This window comes from Microcaecilia unicolor, chromosome 6 (genome assembly GCF_901765095.1).
Source record: "Microcaecilia unicolor chromosome 6, aMicUni1.1, whole genome shotgun sequence".
NCBI lineage: Eukaryota > Metazoa > Chordata > Amphibia > Gymnophiona > Siphonopidae > Microcaecilia > Microcaecilia unicolor.
In genome coordinates, this window is record NC_044036.1 from 333,619,863 (window position 1) to 333,638,116 (window position 18,254).

The 18,254-nt window shown below is 45.7% G+C and overlaps 1 protein-coding gene across 1 annotated transcript in view; it reads right to left on the minus strand.

Moving 5' to 3' along the window:
• The window catches only part of ABCA5 (ATP binding cassette subfamily A member 5), a 135,692-nt gene that overhangs the window by 25,976 nt on the left and 91,462 nt on the right, over nucleotides 1-18,254 (minus strand). Inside the window, exons 25-29 of the mRNA XM_030208503.1 lie at nucleotides 14,815-14,928; nucleotides 12,155-12,292; nucleotides 11,448-11,519; nucleotides 5,549-5,640; nucleotides 1,921-2,041 (exon numbers count right to left, since the gene is read on the minus strand). Coding sequence (XP_030064363.1) covers nucleotides 1,921-2,041; nucleotides 5,549-5,640; nucleotides 11,448-11,519; nucleotides 12,155-12,292; nucleotides 14,815-14,928 — 537 coding nt within the window. The remainder of the gene's footprint in view (nucleotides 1-1,920; nucleotides 2,042-5,548; nucleotides 5,641-11,447; nucleotides 11,520-12,154; nucleotides 12,293-14,814; nucleotides 14,929-18,254) is intronic.

Sequence of the window (18,254 nt, forward strand, 5' to 3'; positions counted from 1 at the left end):
AGTTTAGAATGCACTGACGTCAGTGATGTCACTGACAGCTGATTCCAAGGCAAGGGGAGGTGTTTCCCTACTCCTCCCCCTGCCTGGGAAACAGGCCTACCCAGTGACCCCCCCCCCCTCGGCACAACACCCAAGCCCTTGCCCTGCAAAACTGTGAGCCAGGCGGAGCGTGTTTCCCTACTCCTCCCCCTGCCTACCAATCAGCTCTCAGTGCCCCCCCCCCTTGGCGCAACACCCAAGCCCCTACCCCCCTCGACGCATCACCAAAGCCCCTACCCCCCCCTTTCAGGCACATCAACTCCCTCGTCACCCGCAGCCGCCAATACTAACGCTGTCCGGCCGCTGCTGCTTCTCCTGTGGAGCAGCAGCGGCCGGTACAAAAAGAAAAAAGCCAAAAAAAGATTTTTAACCTGAAACGCGGCTCCGTAGACAGCCATCTGGCATTGGCTGTCGTCACTGCAGCCGCTCCTCTCCCCTCCACGTCACTGCCCCTGCAGGAAGACCCCGGAGGAGCGCAGCAACGTCAGAGGGGAGAGGAGGAGCGGTTGCAGAGATGACAGCCAATGCCAGATGGCTGTCTACGGAGCCATGTTTCAGGTTTAAAATCTTTTTTTTTTGGCTTTTTTCTTTTTGTACCGGCCGCTGCTGCTCAACAGGAGACGCAGCAGCAGCCGGACAGCGTTAGAATTGGCGGCTGCGGGTGGCGAGGGGGTTGATGTGCCTGGGGGGGGGTAGGGGCTTGGGTGATGCGCTGGGGGGGTAGGGGTTTGGGTGATGCGCCGAGGGGGGGAGGGGAGGGTCGCTGGACATGGGTGGCTGGAGGGGGGCAGGGGGAGGGGAGGGTCACTGGACATGGGTGGCTGCAGGGGGAGAGGAGGGTCGCTGGACATGGATGGCTGCAGGTGGGGGGCAGGGAAGAGGGAGGTGGGGAGGGGGTCCTGAGACCAGATGGGTGGCTGCAGGGGATGGCAGGAGAGACAGAAGGGATGCAGCAGGGGGGCAGGGGTAGAGGAGGGTCACTGGACATGGGTGGCTGCAGGGGGGACAGGGGAGAGAGGTGGGTTGCTGGACATGGGTGGCTACAGGGGGGGCAAGGGAAAAGGAGAGGAGGGTCATTGGACATGGGTGGCTGCAGGGGGGCAGGGGAGAGGAGGGTCACTGGACATGGGTAGCTGCAGGGGGAGAGGAGGGTTGCTGGACATGGGTGGCTGCAGGGGGGGCAGGGGGAGAGGAGGGTCGCTGGACATGGGTAGCTGCAGGGGGAGAGGAGGGTTGCTGGACATGGGTAGCTGCAGGGGGAGAGGAGGGTTGCTGGACATGGGTGGCTGCAGGGGGGGCAGGGGGAGAGGAGAGTCGCTGGACATGGGTGGCTGCAGGGGGAGCAGGGGAGAGAGGAGGGCCGCTGCACATGAGTGGCTGCAGGGGCAGAGGAGGGTTGGTGGGGAGGGGGTCCTGAGACCAGATGGGTGGCTGCAGGGAGGGGCAGGGGAGACAGGAAGGACGCTGCAGGGGGGGGGGATTACCTTGCTAGCGCCCATTTCATTGCCTACAGAAACGGGCCTTTTATACTAGTCAATCAATAAAATAAACAATACACAACAGTCATACTCCAAGGTTTTTGCCTAGTGGCTCAAGGCCAAGTTTAAACGTATCTTACTTCCCTCATCTCAAAGCACAAAATTCTTTAATACCTTTAGACTGCAACAGTTTTGTCTTTCCTATAATTGCTGAATAGCATTACACTCAGAATTTGCATATTATCAAAATCACATTTCTAGTGTCATTTTAAACAAATTGAGTTACAAGCAACTTAGATTACATCTGCCACTGAGTGTGAATGTGAAACATTCCCGCAGGAGTAAGTACTCAGTCTTCATGCGAAGTCCCTTTCACCGTGAGTGACTGGATTATTTTGATTACCTCTTCAGAGTCCTTGCTTGCCAGAAGTTCCCCAACTCTCGTCCTTTCAGCTTGCACATCCTCATCTTCATCACTCGCCACTTCTGAAAATTTCAAGTGTTTGGGCTCCTTGCTGCAAACACTAAAGATGTGAAGGAAAAAAAGCTTTCACTCTTTTTATTTCATTTAATATATTTTCTATCCTGTCTATCCTCATTAATCCAAACAGCTTATATCATACACAATAATATTTCAGTAAAACTAATTAACGAACAGCAAATGAAATATATTTTATTTATTTATTGGGATTTATTAACCTCTTTATAAAGAGATTCACCCAAGGCGGTGTATATCAGGTACAGTTTAACATAAAACTAACAGGATCAAGGGACAGGGGAGAAAATGGAAAAGAAAGGTTTTGGATACTGTTCCATGAGGTGTTAGATGTATATTGCCTGACTCGCTGGTGCGCTATGTTCAGTGAAATGTATTGTTATGGTCAATATGCTGAAATCTCGATAAAAACCGTTTAAACATAACATAAAACTAACAATTTTGTTAACAGCATAACAATAGTAAAATAACCAAGAATAAACGTAAAGACAATAAGGGCCCCGTTTACTAAGCCGCATTATAGTTAGTGTTTTTAATGAGCGTTAACCATGTACGCGTGTTAACCGTTTACTCGCCTATAATATCCCCATAGGCGCCTACATGGTTAGCGCATGCGTTAATTGTAGGCGCGTTAAAAACGCTAACAAGTCTTAGTAAAGAGGGTCCTAATTGAGGTAAACGTGAAAACAGTAAATTGAAACCTAATAACAGAACTACCGTGAAACAGTATCAAAAATCTACACATTTAACAGCACTGGAATTCAAATAGCAGAGACATAATACAATATTAGCATAATACTAATAAAACGTATTGTCAAGTGAAGGAATACACAAAAGTTCCTTTTGACCGGAGTACGAGGGCTGGGATGGCTCATAGATCCAAACAGGATGTTCCAGATCAATTTGAACACAGTTCTGAACACAACACACATTTTAAACTGTACCTGCTACTTCAAGGGGCAAGAAATGGCTCGATCCTGCTTTTTCAGCCCAGTAATCATGTAGGGCCCTGTTTACTAAGCCGTGTTATAGGCGCGTTAATAGTTTAAATGCGTGATAACAATGTATGTGCGTTAACTGTATACGTGCCTACAATATCCCTATAGGTGCCTAGAAAGCACTCACAGACCCAACACATAAACCACCAGGATTCTTAGTCAGTCCAGACAAGCAGCGGCAATAAACTAAAAATGTTTATTGTCATGAAAAATTAGAAGAAAGAACAGAAAAGTTGCAATCAGCAAACAACAACAGGTAACTGAAATGTGGATCAATTATAAAATTAACCAGCCAACAAATAGCTCCTGGTTGGTTACATCGCTTGTTTGGGATCTAATCACTGAAAATGTCTGCTTAGCTCCTATCTGAAAATGACTATTTTGGGTGTGTTCCATGGGCGGAGTCAGCACTTGGCCAGTTAAGTGCCAATATTCAGCTTTTAATTGACCAATATAACCATATAAACATGACCACATTAAAGTCAACCCTATATGCAGTACCCCAAAGCCGGTTGAGTGCTGAATGCTAGCCGGCTCCAGAAACCTGGAAATTCAATGCTGGAGCCCGGACATGGCCCAGCATTGAATTTCCAGGCATGACATCAGCAATGGTCAGCAAAACGCTGAGCATTGCCGGCTGATTATTGACCTCTATCCCCTGAATTGTATACAGAATTCTAAACAGGATTCCTTTGTGCTTATCTCATGCATTCCAGGTATCTACCACCCTCTCCATGAAAAAGTACTTCCTGACATTATTCCTGAGTCGGCCCCCCCTACAACCTGAATTCATGGCCTCTAGTTCTACCACCTTCCCGTCTCTGGACAAGATTTGTTTGTAGATTAATACCTTTCAAGTATATGAACGTTTCTATCATATCAGGTATATATGTTCAGGTCCTCATGTCTTGCTATGTAAACCCCATTTCGTCACTTTTCTTTGAACCACTTCAAGTCATTTTACGTCCTTAGCAAGATACGACCTCCAAAACTGAACACAATACTCCAAGTGTGGCCTCACCAACGACATAAGTACAGAAGTATTGCCATACCGGGAAAGACCAAAGGTCCATCAAGCCCAGCATCCTGTTTCCAACAGTGGCCAATCCAGGTCACAAATACCTGGCAAGATCCCAAAAAAGTACAACATATTTTATGCTGCTTATGCCAGAAACAAGCAGTGGAGTTTCCCCAAGTCCATTTTAACAACGGTCTATGGACTTTTCCTTTAGGAAGCTGTCCAAACCTTTTTTAAACCCCGCTAAGCTAACCACCTTTACCACATTCTCTGGCAACAAATTCTAGAGTTTAAATACACGGAGGAGTGGCTTAGTGGTTAGGGTGGTGGACTTTGGTCCTGAGGAACTGAGTTCAATTCCCGGCACAAGCAGCTCCTTGTGACTCTGGGCAAGTCACTTAACCCTCCATTGCCTGCCGCATAGAGCCTACCATGAGTGGGAAAGCGCGGGGTACAAATGTAACAAAACAAACGTTGAGCAAAGAAACATTTTCTCTGATTCGTTTTAAATTTACTACTTGAGAAAGTAAATCAGCACCTTCTTTCTTCTACTGGTTATACCTCTTTCTATGCAGCCTAGCATCCTTCTGGCCACAGCCACCGCCTTGTCACATTGTTTCATCACCTTGAGATCCTCAGACACCATCACCCCAAAGTCTTTCTCCTGAGCTGTGCTTATCTCTCTCTCTCCTCCTATCTGGTATATGTCCTTTGGATTTCTGCACCCCAACTGCATCACTCTGCACTTCTTTGCATTAAATTGTAACTAAAACAGATATGGTGGACTGTTGAGTTAGTCACCGAGCACACAGCACTTGTATTGTGATGCATACAGATGATTGGAGGTGGCGTATTTAATCAGCCAACGGAGGGTCAACAGACATACAGTGTTTTTCCATGAAGAACAGTCATCCAGCGTTTACGTGGAAACACTTTTACAGCGTCCAAGCGGAAGGCGTGGCGTCTGTAGGAAAAGGACTATTTAGCTGGCAGGACTGAGTTTTGACCATTTGTGCATGATATAATGTATGAGTATGGTAAAACATATGTAAAATAAGAAACAGCATAATGTATGCAGTTTAAAATGTAAAACCAGTTGTTTTGTTTTTAAATGCAGGTGGTGCAAGGTGAGTGGAGGAATGAATGTGTGAGGTTTTAACATTAGGTAGCAGTGCTGGTGAGGTTAGTGGGCATTGCAATACAATAAAACGTTTTTGTGATATGAAAAAAATACTGGAGTCTTTGTGTATTAGATATTAAATTGTAACTGCCAGACCTTTGATCATTCTTTTAGTTTTTGGAGAGCTCTTCTCATGGTCACATCTGAATGCACAAATAGCAGGAATAATTTTTTTTTTTTTTTACAGATAACCTATCCATATCAAGTTATAGAGGCAAAATCAGCATTCAGACCTGAACACACAGCTCCGTGTACCTTTACCAAGCAGGTTATCAATTTATCTCTCTCTGTTTCTTGTTCCTCTGAAAATGCAGCTCTCTAGATTTATTTTTCACTGACCTGAAAAACGGATCCCTTCTTAAAGATTTCCCTCCGTTCTTCGCCTCCAGATATCGCAAGAGATACAGAAAAACGGCACAATGAAGATAGGGCTGAGAGTAAGAAAGAAAAGGTTTATCGGGACCATCAGAGACCACCAGGCTAATGTACAAGAAAACCGTTATCTCAGTGCAGTTAGAAACACAGGCCTCATCTACTACAGATTATTTTCCATAGACAGAGAAATACTGTTCTTTAAATGAAAGAACTGAACAAAGCTAGTTAGAAATTTTCATGACAAACAGTCCTATTTACTTAAAAGGGACTTTATAAACTGGAGATTTAGGGTCTGCCCACAGCTTCGCCCAGCCCCGCCCATAGCTCTGCCCCTGACACACCTCACTGAAGTGGCCTGTGGTCACTTCTCCTTCCAGCGGCAGGAGGATACGCTGGGCCGGTCCTAGGGTCTCTGGCGCCCCCCCTGCAGACTATGAGTTGGCGCCCGCGCGCCCTCCCCTCTGGCACCCTCGCCCCCCCCCCCCGCTCTCCCCCCCCCAGCATCTCCTTTCTCTCTTCTCCCACCCTGCCCCTGTCCAGCGATTCTCCTTCGCCCCCATCCCCCCCGCCCTTGGTGCTTTAAATCTTTAATTTACCTCCGTTCCAGCAGCCGCATCATTTGAAAGCCTTGCCCCGTCTCTAGCCTTCCCTCCCTTTGTGAGTTCGTTCTGCAGTCCCGCCCTCGAGGAAGGCGGGACTGCGGAACCAACTCACGAAGGGAGGGAAGGCTAGAGATGGGGCAAGACTTTCAAATGACGTGGCTGCTGGAACGGAGGTAAATTAAAGATTTAAAGCACCAAGGGCGGCGCGGTATGGCGGTGTGGCGCAGTATGGTGGCGCAGCGGCGCTCACCCCGCTTGCCAGGTTTGATACGCCTTAATAAAACATCATCTTTCGCTGCTGCGGGACCACTCCCACAGCCCTTATCAAGAGACTGGTCCTGTGACAGCAGGAGACATTTTATTAGGGCGCCTCCCGCTGTCGCTGGAAGAGGAAGCTGCTCAGCGGAAGACCCTGGCCCACCAGCGGGAATGTGGGACAAGACCCGCAAAAGCGAGAGTTTCACAGTCGATGCAGAAGACTTGGCAGGTCTGACTTACATACGTATAATATCACATAAATAGTGAATTCAGAAAACCACTGTGAACAGGTGGAAATCCCGTGATGCAGGGGTCTGGGCAGGCTGAAAATTTATGCATTTATTCCCCGTCTTACAACAGGGACGTATGTATATGCAAACAAACTGCTGCTTTTTTTCATCCGCTCAGAGACACGCGTAAAATGTTAAAAAGTCACTATTTCAGCCAGGGCTTGACAAAGGGAGTAATTCTCATTAAAGCTCTGTTTTTACATCTCCCCCTCCAAATTTATGTTTCAACAATTTTTATTGATGAGTTCACATGGAGGGGCATAATTGAACGAAAACGTCTATCTCCATGGGCGTTTATTTCCGAGAACGGGTCCGTGAAGGGGCGGACCGAACCGTATTTTCGCAAAAAATAGACGTCCATGTTTTATTCGACAATTTGTGAGCTGGGCGTTTTTGTTTTTCAGTGATAATGGAAAATGAAAGCGCCCAGCTCAAAAACGAATAAATCCAAGGCATTTGTTTGTGGGAGGGGCCAGGATTCGTAGTGCACTGGTCCCCCTCACATGCCAGGACACCAACCGGGCACCCTAGGGGGCACTTTTACAAAAACAAAAAAAAAGGTAAAAGAGCTCCCAGGTGCATAGCACCCTTCCCTTGTGTGTTGAGCCCCCCAAATCCCCCTCAAAACCCACTGCCCACAAGTCTACACCATTACTATAGCCCTAAGGGGTGAAGGGGGGCACCTACATGTGGGTACAGTGGGTTTGGGGGGGGGGGTTGGACGACTAAGCATTAAGCAGCACAATTGTAACAGGTAGGGGGGGGATGGGCCTGGGTCCACCTGCCTGAAGTCCACTGCACCCCCTAACAACTGCTCCAGGGACCTGCATACTGCTGCCAGGGAGGTGGGTATGACATTTGAGGGTGAAAATAAAAAGTTGTGAAACATCATGTTTTGTGGTGGGAGGGGGTTAGTGACCACTTGGGGAGTCAGGGGAGGGTCATCTGGTCATTTAGGGCACTTTTTGGGGCCTTATTCGTGAAAAAACAGGGTCCAGGAAAAGTGCCCTAAATTCTAGCTACAAACGCATACTTTTTTTCCATTATCGGCGAAAGGCGCCCATCTCTCCTCGGCCGATAACCACGCCCCAGTTCCACCTTCGCCACGCCTCCGACACGCCACCGTCAACTTTGTACGCTTCCGCGATGGAGTGCAGTTAAAAACGTCTAAAATCGGCTTTCCATTATACCGATTTATTCGTTTTTGTGAGATAAACGTCTATCTCCCGATTTGGGTCGAAATCTAGGCATTTTTCTCTTTCAATTATAAGGTGGATGGTATATAAGTCCATATTAATCAATATAAATCAGATAAACAATTCTATCGCATGTTAATGAACCTGAAACTTCTGTCATCAAAGTTTTCCAATCTTTTCTCCCCTATCCCTTCCCTCATGTCTTCTTATATATTTATGATGTGGACATGTATAATTACAGTACAGTTGCATAACTCTTAACAATAAACTTTTATATTAAACTCCAGTAATTATATCTTGTGTTTTACTCTGTGTACTATCTCGACATTATTTGCAGGCGAGTCCTCTTAATGTGTTCTGACAAAGGATTGCTCTCCTGGCTAATAATACACATGTCCCTCCAATATGCATAGAGTATTACCCTTCCCGAATCTATGCCCCCCCTTTCCCCATCCAAAATTAAAAAAAAAAAAACCTACGACCTTATAGATAAGTGGAAGAACTTCTAAACATAATTTTGTAAAACTGCCCTACTATGCAGTAATGTTATAAACTAGTTTTTTGCGTACATGGGCTCTTATAAAGATTTATTTATTTATTTGTTACATTTGTATCCCACATTTTCCCACCTGTTTGCAGGCTCAGTGTGGCTTACATAGTACCGGAGAGGCTTTGAAGTCTCCGGGGAACAAATACAAAATGATATTGTGGTAGGATAAGGTTCATGTAGCGTTGCCACATTGGGGAATCATAGAGCGGAAGAGTTGAGATATGTCCATTACGTACTTGAGTTTTGTTGTGTTGCAGAGTTCAGGCATTTAAGTTGGGTCGGTAGGGTATGCCTTTTGAAACAGGTTAGTCTTTAGTGTTTTACGGAAATTTAGATGGTCGTACGTCATTTTGAAGGCTTTTGGTAGTGCGTTCCACAGTTGTGTGCTTAAGTAGGAGAAACTGGGTGCGTAGGTTGATTTGTATTTAAGGCCTTTCCAGCTTGGGTAGTGCAGATTTAAAAATGAGGTCACACCTGAAAGTGCGGTGCAAGCCAGCACAGTCAGACAGCAGGCATGCTCAGGGGCATCAGGGGCAATGTCTGGGCAGAGTCTTGATTTTCAAGCAGGCGTAATGTCCGCACCTTCAACTGCAAATCTGCAGGATTTGATCATAAAGGGGGAAAGGGAAAGGAAAATGGGACTTGATATACTGCCTTTCTGAGATTTTTTGAAACTACATTCAAAGCGGTTTACATATATTCAGTAACTTATTTTGTACCATGGGCAATATTTGCCCAGAGTTACAAGGAGCTGCAGTGGGAATGGAACTCAGTTCCCCAGGATCAAATTCCACTGCACTAACCACTAGGCCACTCCTCCACTAGCAACATTCCATCTAGAATCTCAATAGTAGCAACATTCCATACAGAATCTCAAATAGTAGCAACCACTAGGCTACTCCTCCACTCCTTGGGATTCCGGAATCTTGCTATTCTTTGGGGTTCTACATGGAATGTTGCTACTCTTTGAGATCGTGCATGGAATCTTGTTAATGGCACTTGATATATCGCCTTTCTGTGTTTTTTGCGACTACTAAGTGGTTTACATAATATATATAGGTACTTATTTGTACCTGGGGTAATGGAGGGTTAAGTGACTTGCCCAGAGTTACAAGGAGCTGCAGTGGGAATCAAACTCACATAAGCACCTATGTGTATTATAAAATAGGCACCTTTCTACCCTACTGACCTAGGTGCCTCGTTATCGAATTACTCTCCATAAATATAAGTGCCAGCGTTTCTACCAGTAAGTTGATGCCACTCTTTTAATGCACGTGTAAATTTGCAAAATGCCAGCAAAGGTACATGCCCTCCTCCTCCATGTTTAGCAGACTTACGAAATGCACAGAGCTCCCAGCGACATGTGCATGAAAACTGCATTGCTTTGGAAAAGGCAGAGGAAGATTGATGTAGAAAATAAACAACAGGGGCCTCTGAGCTGCTGCAGGGCTGAAGGCCTTGCCATGCTTCTACCTTCAGCCCAAACTGAATTGTTGTATTATCAACGAGAACTCTGTGCTGAATTTGGGGGGCAGGAACAGGCAGGGCCTTGAGTGCAGCAGTGGCTCAGAGGCCCTGTTGCTTACTTTTGACCTTCACGCTACAGACTGGGTCATCAGAAGGGAGGTAAGAGGAAGAGATAGACTGGGCTAGAATTTTTAAAAATCCCCCGGGCCAGTATTTTGCTGCAGTCTGCCCCTGCATTGATCTTCTTCAGTGAAGAACCGATGCAGTGCTTGCTAGCTGGCCTTGACTAGGGTTACCAGATTTTGTTCCCCCCAAAAGGAGGACACATGCCCCGCCCTCTTTCACACCCCACTCCACCCCCTTTCACACCCTCACTTCGCCCCGTCACACCCTCGCTCCGTCCCCCCTGCCACATTTTCCCCTCCCCCTGTCACATACCCCGTCGGCCCCCTCCCCTTACTACTGCCCTGGTGGTCTAGTGACCTCTTCAGGGCAGGAAAGAGCCCCCTCTTTCCTGCCTGGAGCGCTGCCCTGCCTGCATCCTTCCTGTTGCAGATCCTCGGCGCTGATTCAAAATGGCCACCGAGAGTTGAAGTCTCGCGAGGTCACTTCAACTCTCGGCGGCCATTTTGAATCGGCGCCGAGGATCAGCAACAGGAAGGATGCAGGCAGGGCAGCGCTCCAGGCAGGAAAGAGGGGGCTCTTTCCTGCCCCGAAGGCAGAAGAGCTTACTAGACCACGAGGGCACTAGTAAGTAAGGGGAGGGGGAGGGGAGGCGAGCAATCTGCCCATTTCTCTCTGGACAAACGGGTAGGCTGGCAAAACCTGCCTGGTTGCCCGGACATGCCCTCAAAAAGAGGACATGTCCGGGTAAATCCGGACATGTGGTAACCCTAGCCTTGACAAGCTGTAAATAAACAACCGTGTATTGGAAAAGATATCCAGTCGGCCATTTTCTTCTATCCAAATTAGCTCCACAAATGGGAATAGAGGGCTGAGGGAAAACCAGGTTTTGTGCTTCCTGCACATTTGTACAAAAAGCAGAACACTTACTGTGAAGGCTGAATAGTGGGCTAGACACCAGCCATTTAGCAAATGTGAAAATCTGGGCTGAACTATGCAGGCCTGGGTCGTCTTCTGGTGTGTGACTGAAAAGCCAATTTCAGTGTGTGAACTAAAATACGTTGTCATACGCTGTCTAGCAACTCAAACCCAAAGCTCTAAAAATAAGATGAACGGCTAACATTTAGTTTTAATATTTAAATTGGTGCTTCCCAGTCCTGTCATGGAAGCTGACCTTGCCTGCTGGGTTTTCAGGATTGCCATGACAAATATACATGGAATAGATTTGCATATACTGGTGCAATTCCAAAACATGAAACACCGATGCAGCTTAATCAGTGTACGTGTGCGTGAATAGACACTGAAATGATCTGGGCTGCAAAGTTCAACAGAAACGACTCCATACAAATGTATTTAGGAAATTGACTGAGCTTTTACCAACAGAACGGAGACCAGGAGTTTGTCCCACGGGTTATAGTATACAGGGCTCTGTGTACCTCTCCACGACATCTGTAAATGTGAGGACAAAATAGTAATTTAAAAACAAATCAGAGAAAATATTTCTTCATACAACATGTAATTAAACTCTGGAATGTAGTAAAAGCAGTTAGCTTAGCGGGGTTTAAAAAAGATTTGGATAACTCCATAAAAGAAAAGTCCATAAGCCATTATTAACATGGCCTTGGAGAAAATCCACTGCTTATTTCTAGGATAAGCAGCATAAAATGTATTGTATTGTTTTGGGATTTTGCGAGATACTTGTAACCTGGATTGGCCACTGTTGGAAACAGGATGCTGGGGCTTGATGGACCTTCGATCTGTCTCAGTATGGCAACACTTATGTTCTTTAATACACAAGGTTAAAAACCAGTACAATGCTGCAGGTTTAAACCAGAAGAGACCAGAAAAATACCCTATGCAAAACAAAAAGGACTAGGGATAAATGATGATCCTTCACAATCAGGATGCCAAGGCTATAGTCTGCTTAAAATATTTATTGCGAAAAGCACCACATAACATTTTCAGAAGACCCTTGACCTTACTGTTGCTAATTATATATTTTTCCTTTTCCCTTTTGCTAATATCACATACAAACACACAAAAACATAGTATCACAGAATATTAGCGTAAATGTCAAACCTTACCTTGATAAAGTAAACCAAACATCCAACAAAGGGGTAGATTGGAACGAAGATGGAGAAGAGATAATGAAGGCTGGTAGTTATCAAATCTTTTCCAGTGAAGAAGGCTATGACAATGGCAGTAACGGTAACCATAGACATCTACAAAGAAACACAAAATATATTATGTGACTGCACGTATGACGATTGATAGAATAACGCTAAAATCACACAGTTTTGCTTTGAAAACCATTGCAGAGTGCGGAGGCTTAAAGTACGCAGTCTACCCCATGGAGCCCAAAACTGGGCGTCAATATTTCAACACCAATCCAAGACGTGTGGCCAATTAAATTGCCTGAGCCAATTAGCGCCAATAATTGGGTGCTAATTGGCAGTAATCTGAATTTGCACACACATCTTGCTATGCGCTGTTCCAGTGGTGTTCCTTGGTTGGCTGCCACCCGGGGCAGATTGTCACTGTGCACCCCCCCCCCCCCCCAGGGTACAGCGTCATCAGTTCCCCCGGGTGCAGCACGACACCCCCCCTGGCACATCACCATCTCTCCCGGAGTATCACCTCCATCCAAGCCCCCCTCCAGGTGCATTCTTCTTACCTGCTGGGGTGCTGGGAGCACATTGTTATAGAACAGCACAGTGGCGTACCGAGGGTGGGGCGGTGGAGGTGGTCCGCCTCGGGTGCACGATGCAGGAGGGGTTCAGGGAGCAGCCGCGCGGCTGTTGGCGCCACTGGTTCCCTGCTCCCTCTGCCCCGGAACAGGAAGTAACAGCAGAGGGAGCAGGGAACCAGTGGAGCCGACAGCCGCACGGCTGCTCCCTGAACCCCTCCTGCATCGTGCACCCGAGGCGGACCGCCTCCACCGCCCCACCCTCGGTACGCCACTTTGCTGTTCTATAACAATGTGCACCCAAATCCCATAGAACGCGACCCAAAAGGGGCATAGCCATGGGTGTTCCATGGCTGGGTCAGGGGCGTTCCTAAAATTTGCACGCAGGGTTATAAAATACCGGGGTGTGAACCCAAATTGGGTCCTGGGAATTACACTTGGTTTCAGCAGGCATAAGCCCTTTATAGAATAGCATTATCAATAGAAATCAAACAAAATAAAACATGGAAAAGAAAATAAGATGATACCTTTTTTATTGGACATAACTTAATACATTTCTTGATTAGCTTTCGAAGGTTGCCCTTCTTCGTCAGATCGGAAATAAGCAAATGTGCTAGCTGACAGTGTATATAAGTGAAAACATTCAAGCATACCTCCGACCCACCCCCATCCTCCCACCCTGTCAGACTGTCATAGTAATGCTTGAATGTTTTCACTTATATACACTGTCAGCTAGCACATTTGCTTATTTCCGATCTGAGGAAGAAGGGCAACCTTCGAAAGCTAATCAAGAAATGTATTAAGTTATGTCCAATAAAAAAGGTACCATCTTATTTTCTTTTCCATGTTTTATTTTGTTTGATTTCTATAGATTCTACATGGAATGTTGCTATTCCACTAGCAACATTCCATGTAGAAGTCGGCCCTTGTAGATCAGCAACGTGGCCGCGCAGGCTTCTGCTTCTGTGAGTCTGACGTCCTGCACGTACGTGCAGGCCGTCAGACTCACAGAAACAGAAGCCTGCGCAGCCTTCTACATGGAATGTTGCTAGTGGAATAGCAACATTCCATGTAGAATCTCCAATAGTGGCAACATTCCATGTAGAATCTCCAATGGTATCTATTTTACTGTCATAGTAATGCTTGAATGTTTTCACTTATATACACTGTCATCTACCACATTTGCTTATTTCCGATCTGAGGAAGAAGGGCAACCTTCGAAAGCTAATCAAGAAATGTATTAAGTTATGTCCAATAAAAAAGGTATCATCTCATTTTCTTTTCCATGTTTTATTTTGTTTGATTTCTATTGATAACCTTTAAGAGTGGACTAACACGGCTACTACACCTCTCTATGTAGAACTCCAAAGAGCAGCAAGAATCCATTCGGAATCCCAAAGAGTAGCAACATTCTATGTAGAACTCAAAGCATTTCAATGACAGTTTAGCAATGTGGGGGTGGGTAGGAGGTATGCATGGGTACATCAAAGCATTTCAAATGCTTTGATGTACCCATGCATACTTCCTACCCACCCCCACATTGCTAGACTGTCATTGAAATGCTTTGAAGCTTCACTTATATATACTATCAACTACCACATTTGCTTATTTCCGATCTGACGAAGAAGGGCAACCTTGGAAAGCTAATCAAGAAATGTATTAAGTTATGTCCAATAAAAAAGGTATCATCTTATTTTCTTTTCCATGTTTTATTTTGTTTGATTTCTATTGATAACCTTAAGAGTGGACTAACACGGCCTACCACACTCCTCTACTTTAGAATAGCATTGAATGCCAATTTTTTTCAGGGCTGATTTTTGAGCGACATTCACTGAATCTAGCCATCTTTGTCCCAATGCAGACTGTCAGAAAGTTGCCCCCCTAAAAGCTTATTTAATTAAAATGAGTATTTCCAGCCCATGTAACCTACTGGATTACAATAACAATTCAATTCACTTACAACAATAATAACCTCATAATAACATAAGCAAATGAGAGATTCAAAAAGCAGTTTTATACCTGTGCATGTTCAACATCTTGGGATCCAGTGTTACTCACCAGAGAAAAGATAAAAGACCAGAAGTCTTGAGTATTTTTCACCTTTTTGTAGGTGAAAGATGCCACGTAGGTGAACAGCACTACAGCTGGCACATAGCCAATGAGGCAAAAAATCTGAAAAGAAAGAGGGACATTTGCTGAAACATAACCTTCAGAAAAGGCTGCAAAGGTCACACATTTAAGGAGTTGTGGGTAGGTCTGCTGGTGCCAGATGATATGTGACTATATCAGTGTGTGGGGTTGTCATGAAATGCCTAGAGCCCCCTGGGGGTTAACTTTAAGGCCACCTGAGGGTCTGTCCTAGCACTGCTCAGATCCGCTACCATCTGCACACGTGCTCTACACTGGCATACTCCTTCCTCTCACCTGCTGGGTCCCACTTGTCTCTGGGCGGGTCTCCCACCCGCAAGTTATTTCCCAATGGTTTCTAAGGACGTTGGGGCCACAATCCCAGCAGTCCCACAGTTCCCAGAAAGCACCCCACAGACCAAAACACAAACCACCAGGATTCGTAGTCAGTCCAGGACAGCAAAGTCAATAAAGTAATAAGGTTTATTGTCAGGATATTGAACAGTGAACAGTAAGAGGAAAAAATGGTGGAAATATAGCAATTATAACAGGTAAATCAAACAGGTGTCAATATTAAAACAAACTAAACATGTGTTTACTGCCTGAGTAGTACCTGTGTGGAGTTCAGGAAATAAATGCTGCTGCTGCTGGCACCATACACAGAATCTAGCCCCTTAGTGCCAATTCTATAATGGCTTCTGCGTGTTCACCCAACGCATAATTAAACTCTGGAATTCGTTGCCGGAGAACGTGGTGAAGGTGGTTAGCTTGGCAGAGTTTAAAAGGAGGTTAGACGGTTTCCTAAAGGACAAGTCCATAAACCACTATTAAATGGACTTGGGAAAAATCCACAATTCCAGGAATAACATGTATAGAATATTTGTACGTTTGGGAAGCTTGCCAGGTGCCCTTGACCTGGATTGGCCGCTGTCGTGGACAGGATGCTGGGCTCGATGGACCCTTGGTCTTTTCCCAGTGTGGCATTACTTATGTACTTCATCATAGAACATTCTTTCAAAGTCACTATTCTATTCTATTGGAGTCTTACATACCGCCAGTTTTCCAATAAAGGATTCACGGCGATTTACAAAAGAGAGACTAACAAAAGAGAGTGAAAAACGTCAGCAAAATTTACACAACAAACTAGTAACACAAATCTAAATCATTAATGGTCAAGAAAAGATGAGTCTTTAAACACTTTCTAAAAGAAAATTAAGAAGATAGTTGCCTTAATTCTGATGGTAACATATTCTATAATCTTGTCCCCCCAAAAAAGGAGAAAGACTTTTCAATGATGGTTTTGAATTGAATATTTTTTAAAGATGGAAAACCCAATTTCAAAGTTCTCTTAAAGCCCGTATTTCTAGCAGCTCTCCTAACCCCTATGAATTTAAACCAAAAATAGCACGTTATCTTAAAATGTATGCATTACCGCATTAGTAACCAATGAAGATCACGCATAGTAGAAGACACGCTATCAAAACAGGTCAACCCACAAACCAACCTGACAACAGTGTTTTGCATCAACTGCAAACGATTTTGGAAGTTACTCGTAATCTGTAAATATAATGAATTACAGCAATCCAGTTGCAGCAACAAAATTGTCGCGACAGAACTCAAAAATAAGTACATAAGTAATGCCACACTGGGAAAAGACCAAGGGTCCCATGGAGCCCAGCATCCTGTCCCCGACAGCGGCCAATCCAGGCCAAGGGCACCTGGCAAGCTTCCCAAACGTACAAACATTCGATACATGTTATTCCTGGAATTGTGGATTTTTCCCAAGTTCATTTACTAGTGGTTTATGGACTTGTCCTTTAGGAAACCGTCTAACCCCTTTTTTAAACTCTGCCAAGCTAACCGCCTTCACCACGTTCTCTGGCAACGAATTCCAGAGTTTATGTTGCAAATTTGCTCTGTCCTGAAGTCTCGTGCTGTACCAGAAGGCACGCTCGTTCCCCACTGAAGCACATTGGTTTTGTGTCACGGATTTCATGAATGCCAAGCTCTTTCCTCATTTATCACATGCAAACCCTTTTCTGTAAACCGCTCAGATAAGTTACGTTCATGGATGATATATCAAATAAAACCTAAAACCTAATTTCAAATTAGGCAGGGTAAGTTGTGCTGTAGTGAAAGAGGGGGCAATCTCTTCCATCCCCATGAGGATCTGCTAAGTCAGGGGTGGGAGCCACGGTCCCTGGGGGGGCCACAGCCTAGTTGGAGTTTTAGGATTGTCACAATGAATATGCATGAGATTTTAGATTATGAGCTCATTAGGGACAGAGAAAGTACAACCGCTTTGGCTGTACCACAGAAAAGCCTTATACCACATGCTGCAAAGTGGAACCCCCCCCCCCCCCCCCAAAAAAAAAAAAAACAAACAAACAAGCAGATCAGACTGAAGCTAAACAGATCTTTATTAGTAATACACAGTGTGTTTTTTCTAGCAAAAAAGGTGCCGGTACTCAAATGCCAGGCCACCCTTCAGGGGTGCAGTGATCACTGAGGGACCCACCCCACAATAGCCAGGCCCCCTGTAACCAGTCACAGAATCTCTGACAAGTCAGAACTGGCAGGGCCGTGCCTAGGGTCTCCGGCGCCCCCCTGCAGTTGGCCCCGCCCCCCCGAAAACGATCGCTACACTACCCGCCCTCTTCTCCCCAGATCCTTTTCTTTTTGTTTAAATTTAACTCTGTCCGGCGGCAGCGTAGCGTTAGTGAGAAGGAGGCGGCGCTCCCCCCGCCCCGACGTGTCAGTCTTCCCTTCACTCAGTTCCCGCCTTCTTCTGACATCATTTCGGGGGGGGGGGAGCGCCGCCTCCTTCTCACTAACGCTACGCTGCCGCCGGACAGAGGTAAATTTAAACAAAAAAAAAAAAAGGGAAAGGATCTGGGGAGAAGAGGGCAAGGTAAGCATGGTGCGGCGGAGCGCCCCCCAGAGGATGGCGCCCTCCTGCCATGCTTACCTCGCTTACCGTGTTGGCACGGCCCTGAGAACTGGTGTGTAGAGCCTGAGCTCTTTCATTAAAACTTGGGGTCCATGGGTCAATTTTAGCAGACAATGGAAAAGGTGCCGGTACTCAGTACCCCCAAGTACCCCCTCAAAAAAAGCCCTGGTAATACACAAATCAAACCGAAAAAAGTGGAACAAGCCAACCAAAATGTCCAGGATGACCAAAGTTTATTCTTCAAAAAAAATGCTGGTAGTACAACCCAACACGGGCCGTGTTTCGACAAACAGCTTGGCGTTCGCTGGCAATCAACTGGCGTGACGTGTACATCTTCCTTTATAGAAATGTTTAATGTTTCATTAGATTAAACATTTCTATAAAGGAAGATGTACACGTCACGCCAGTTGATTGCCAGCGA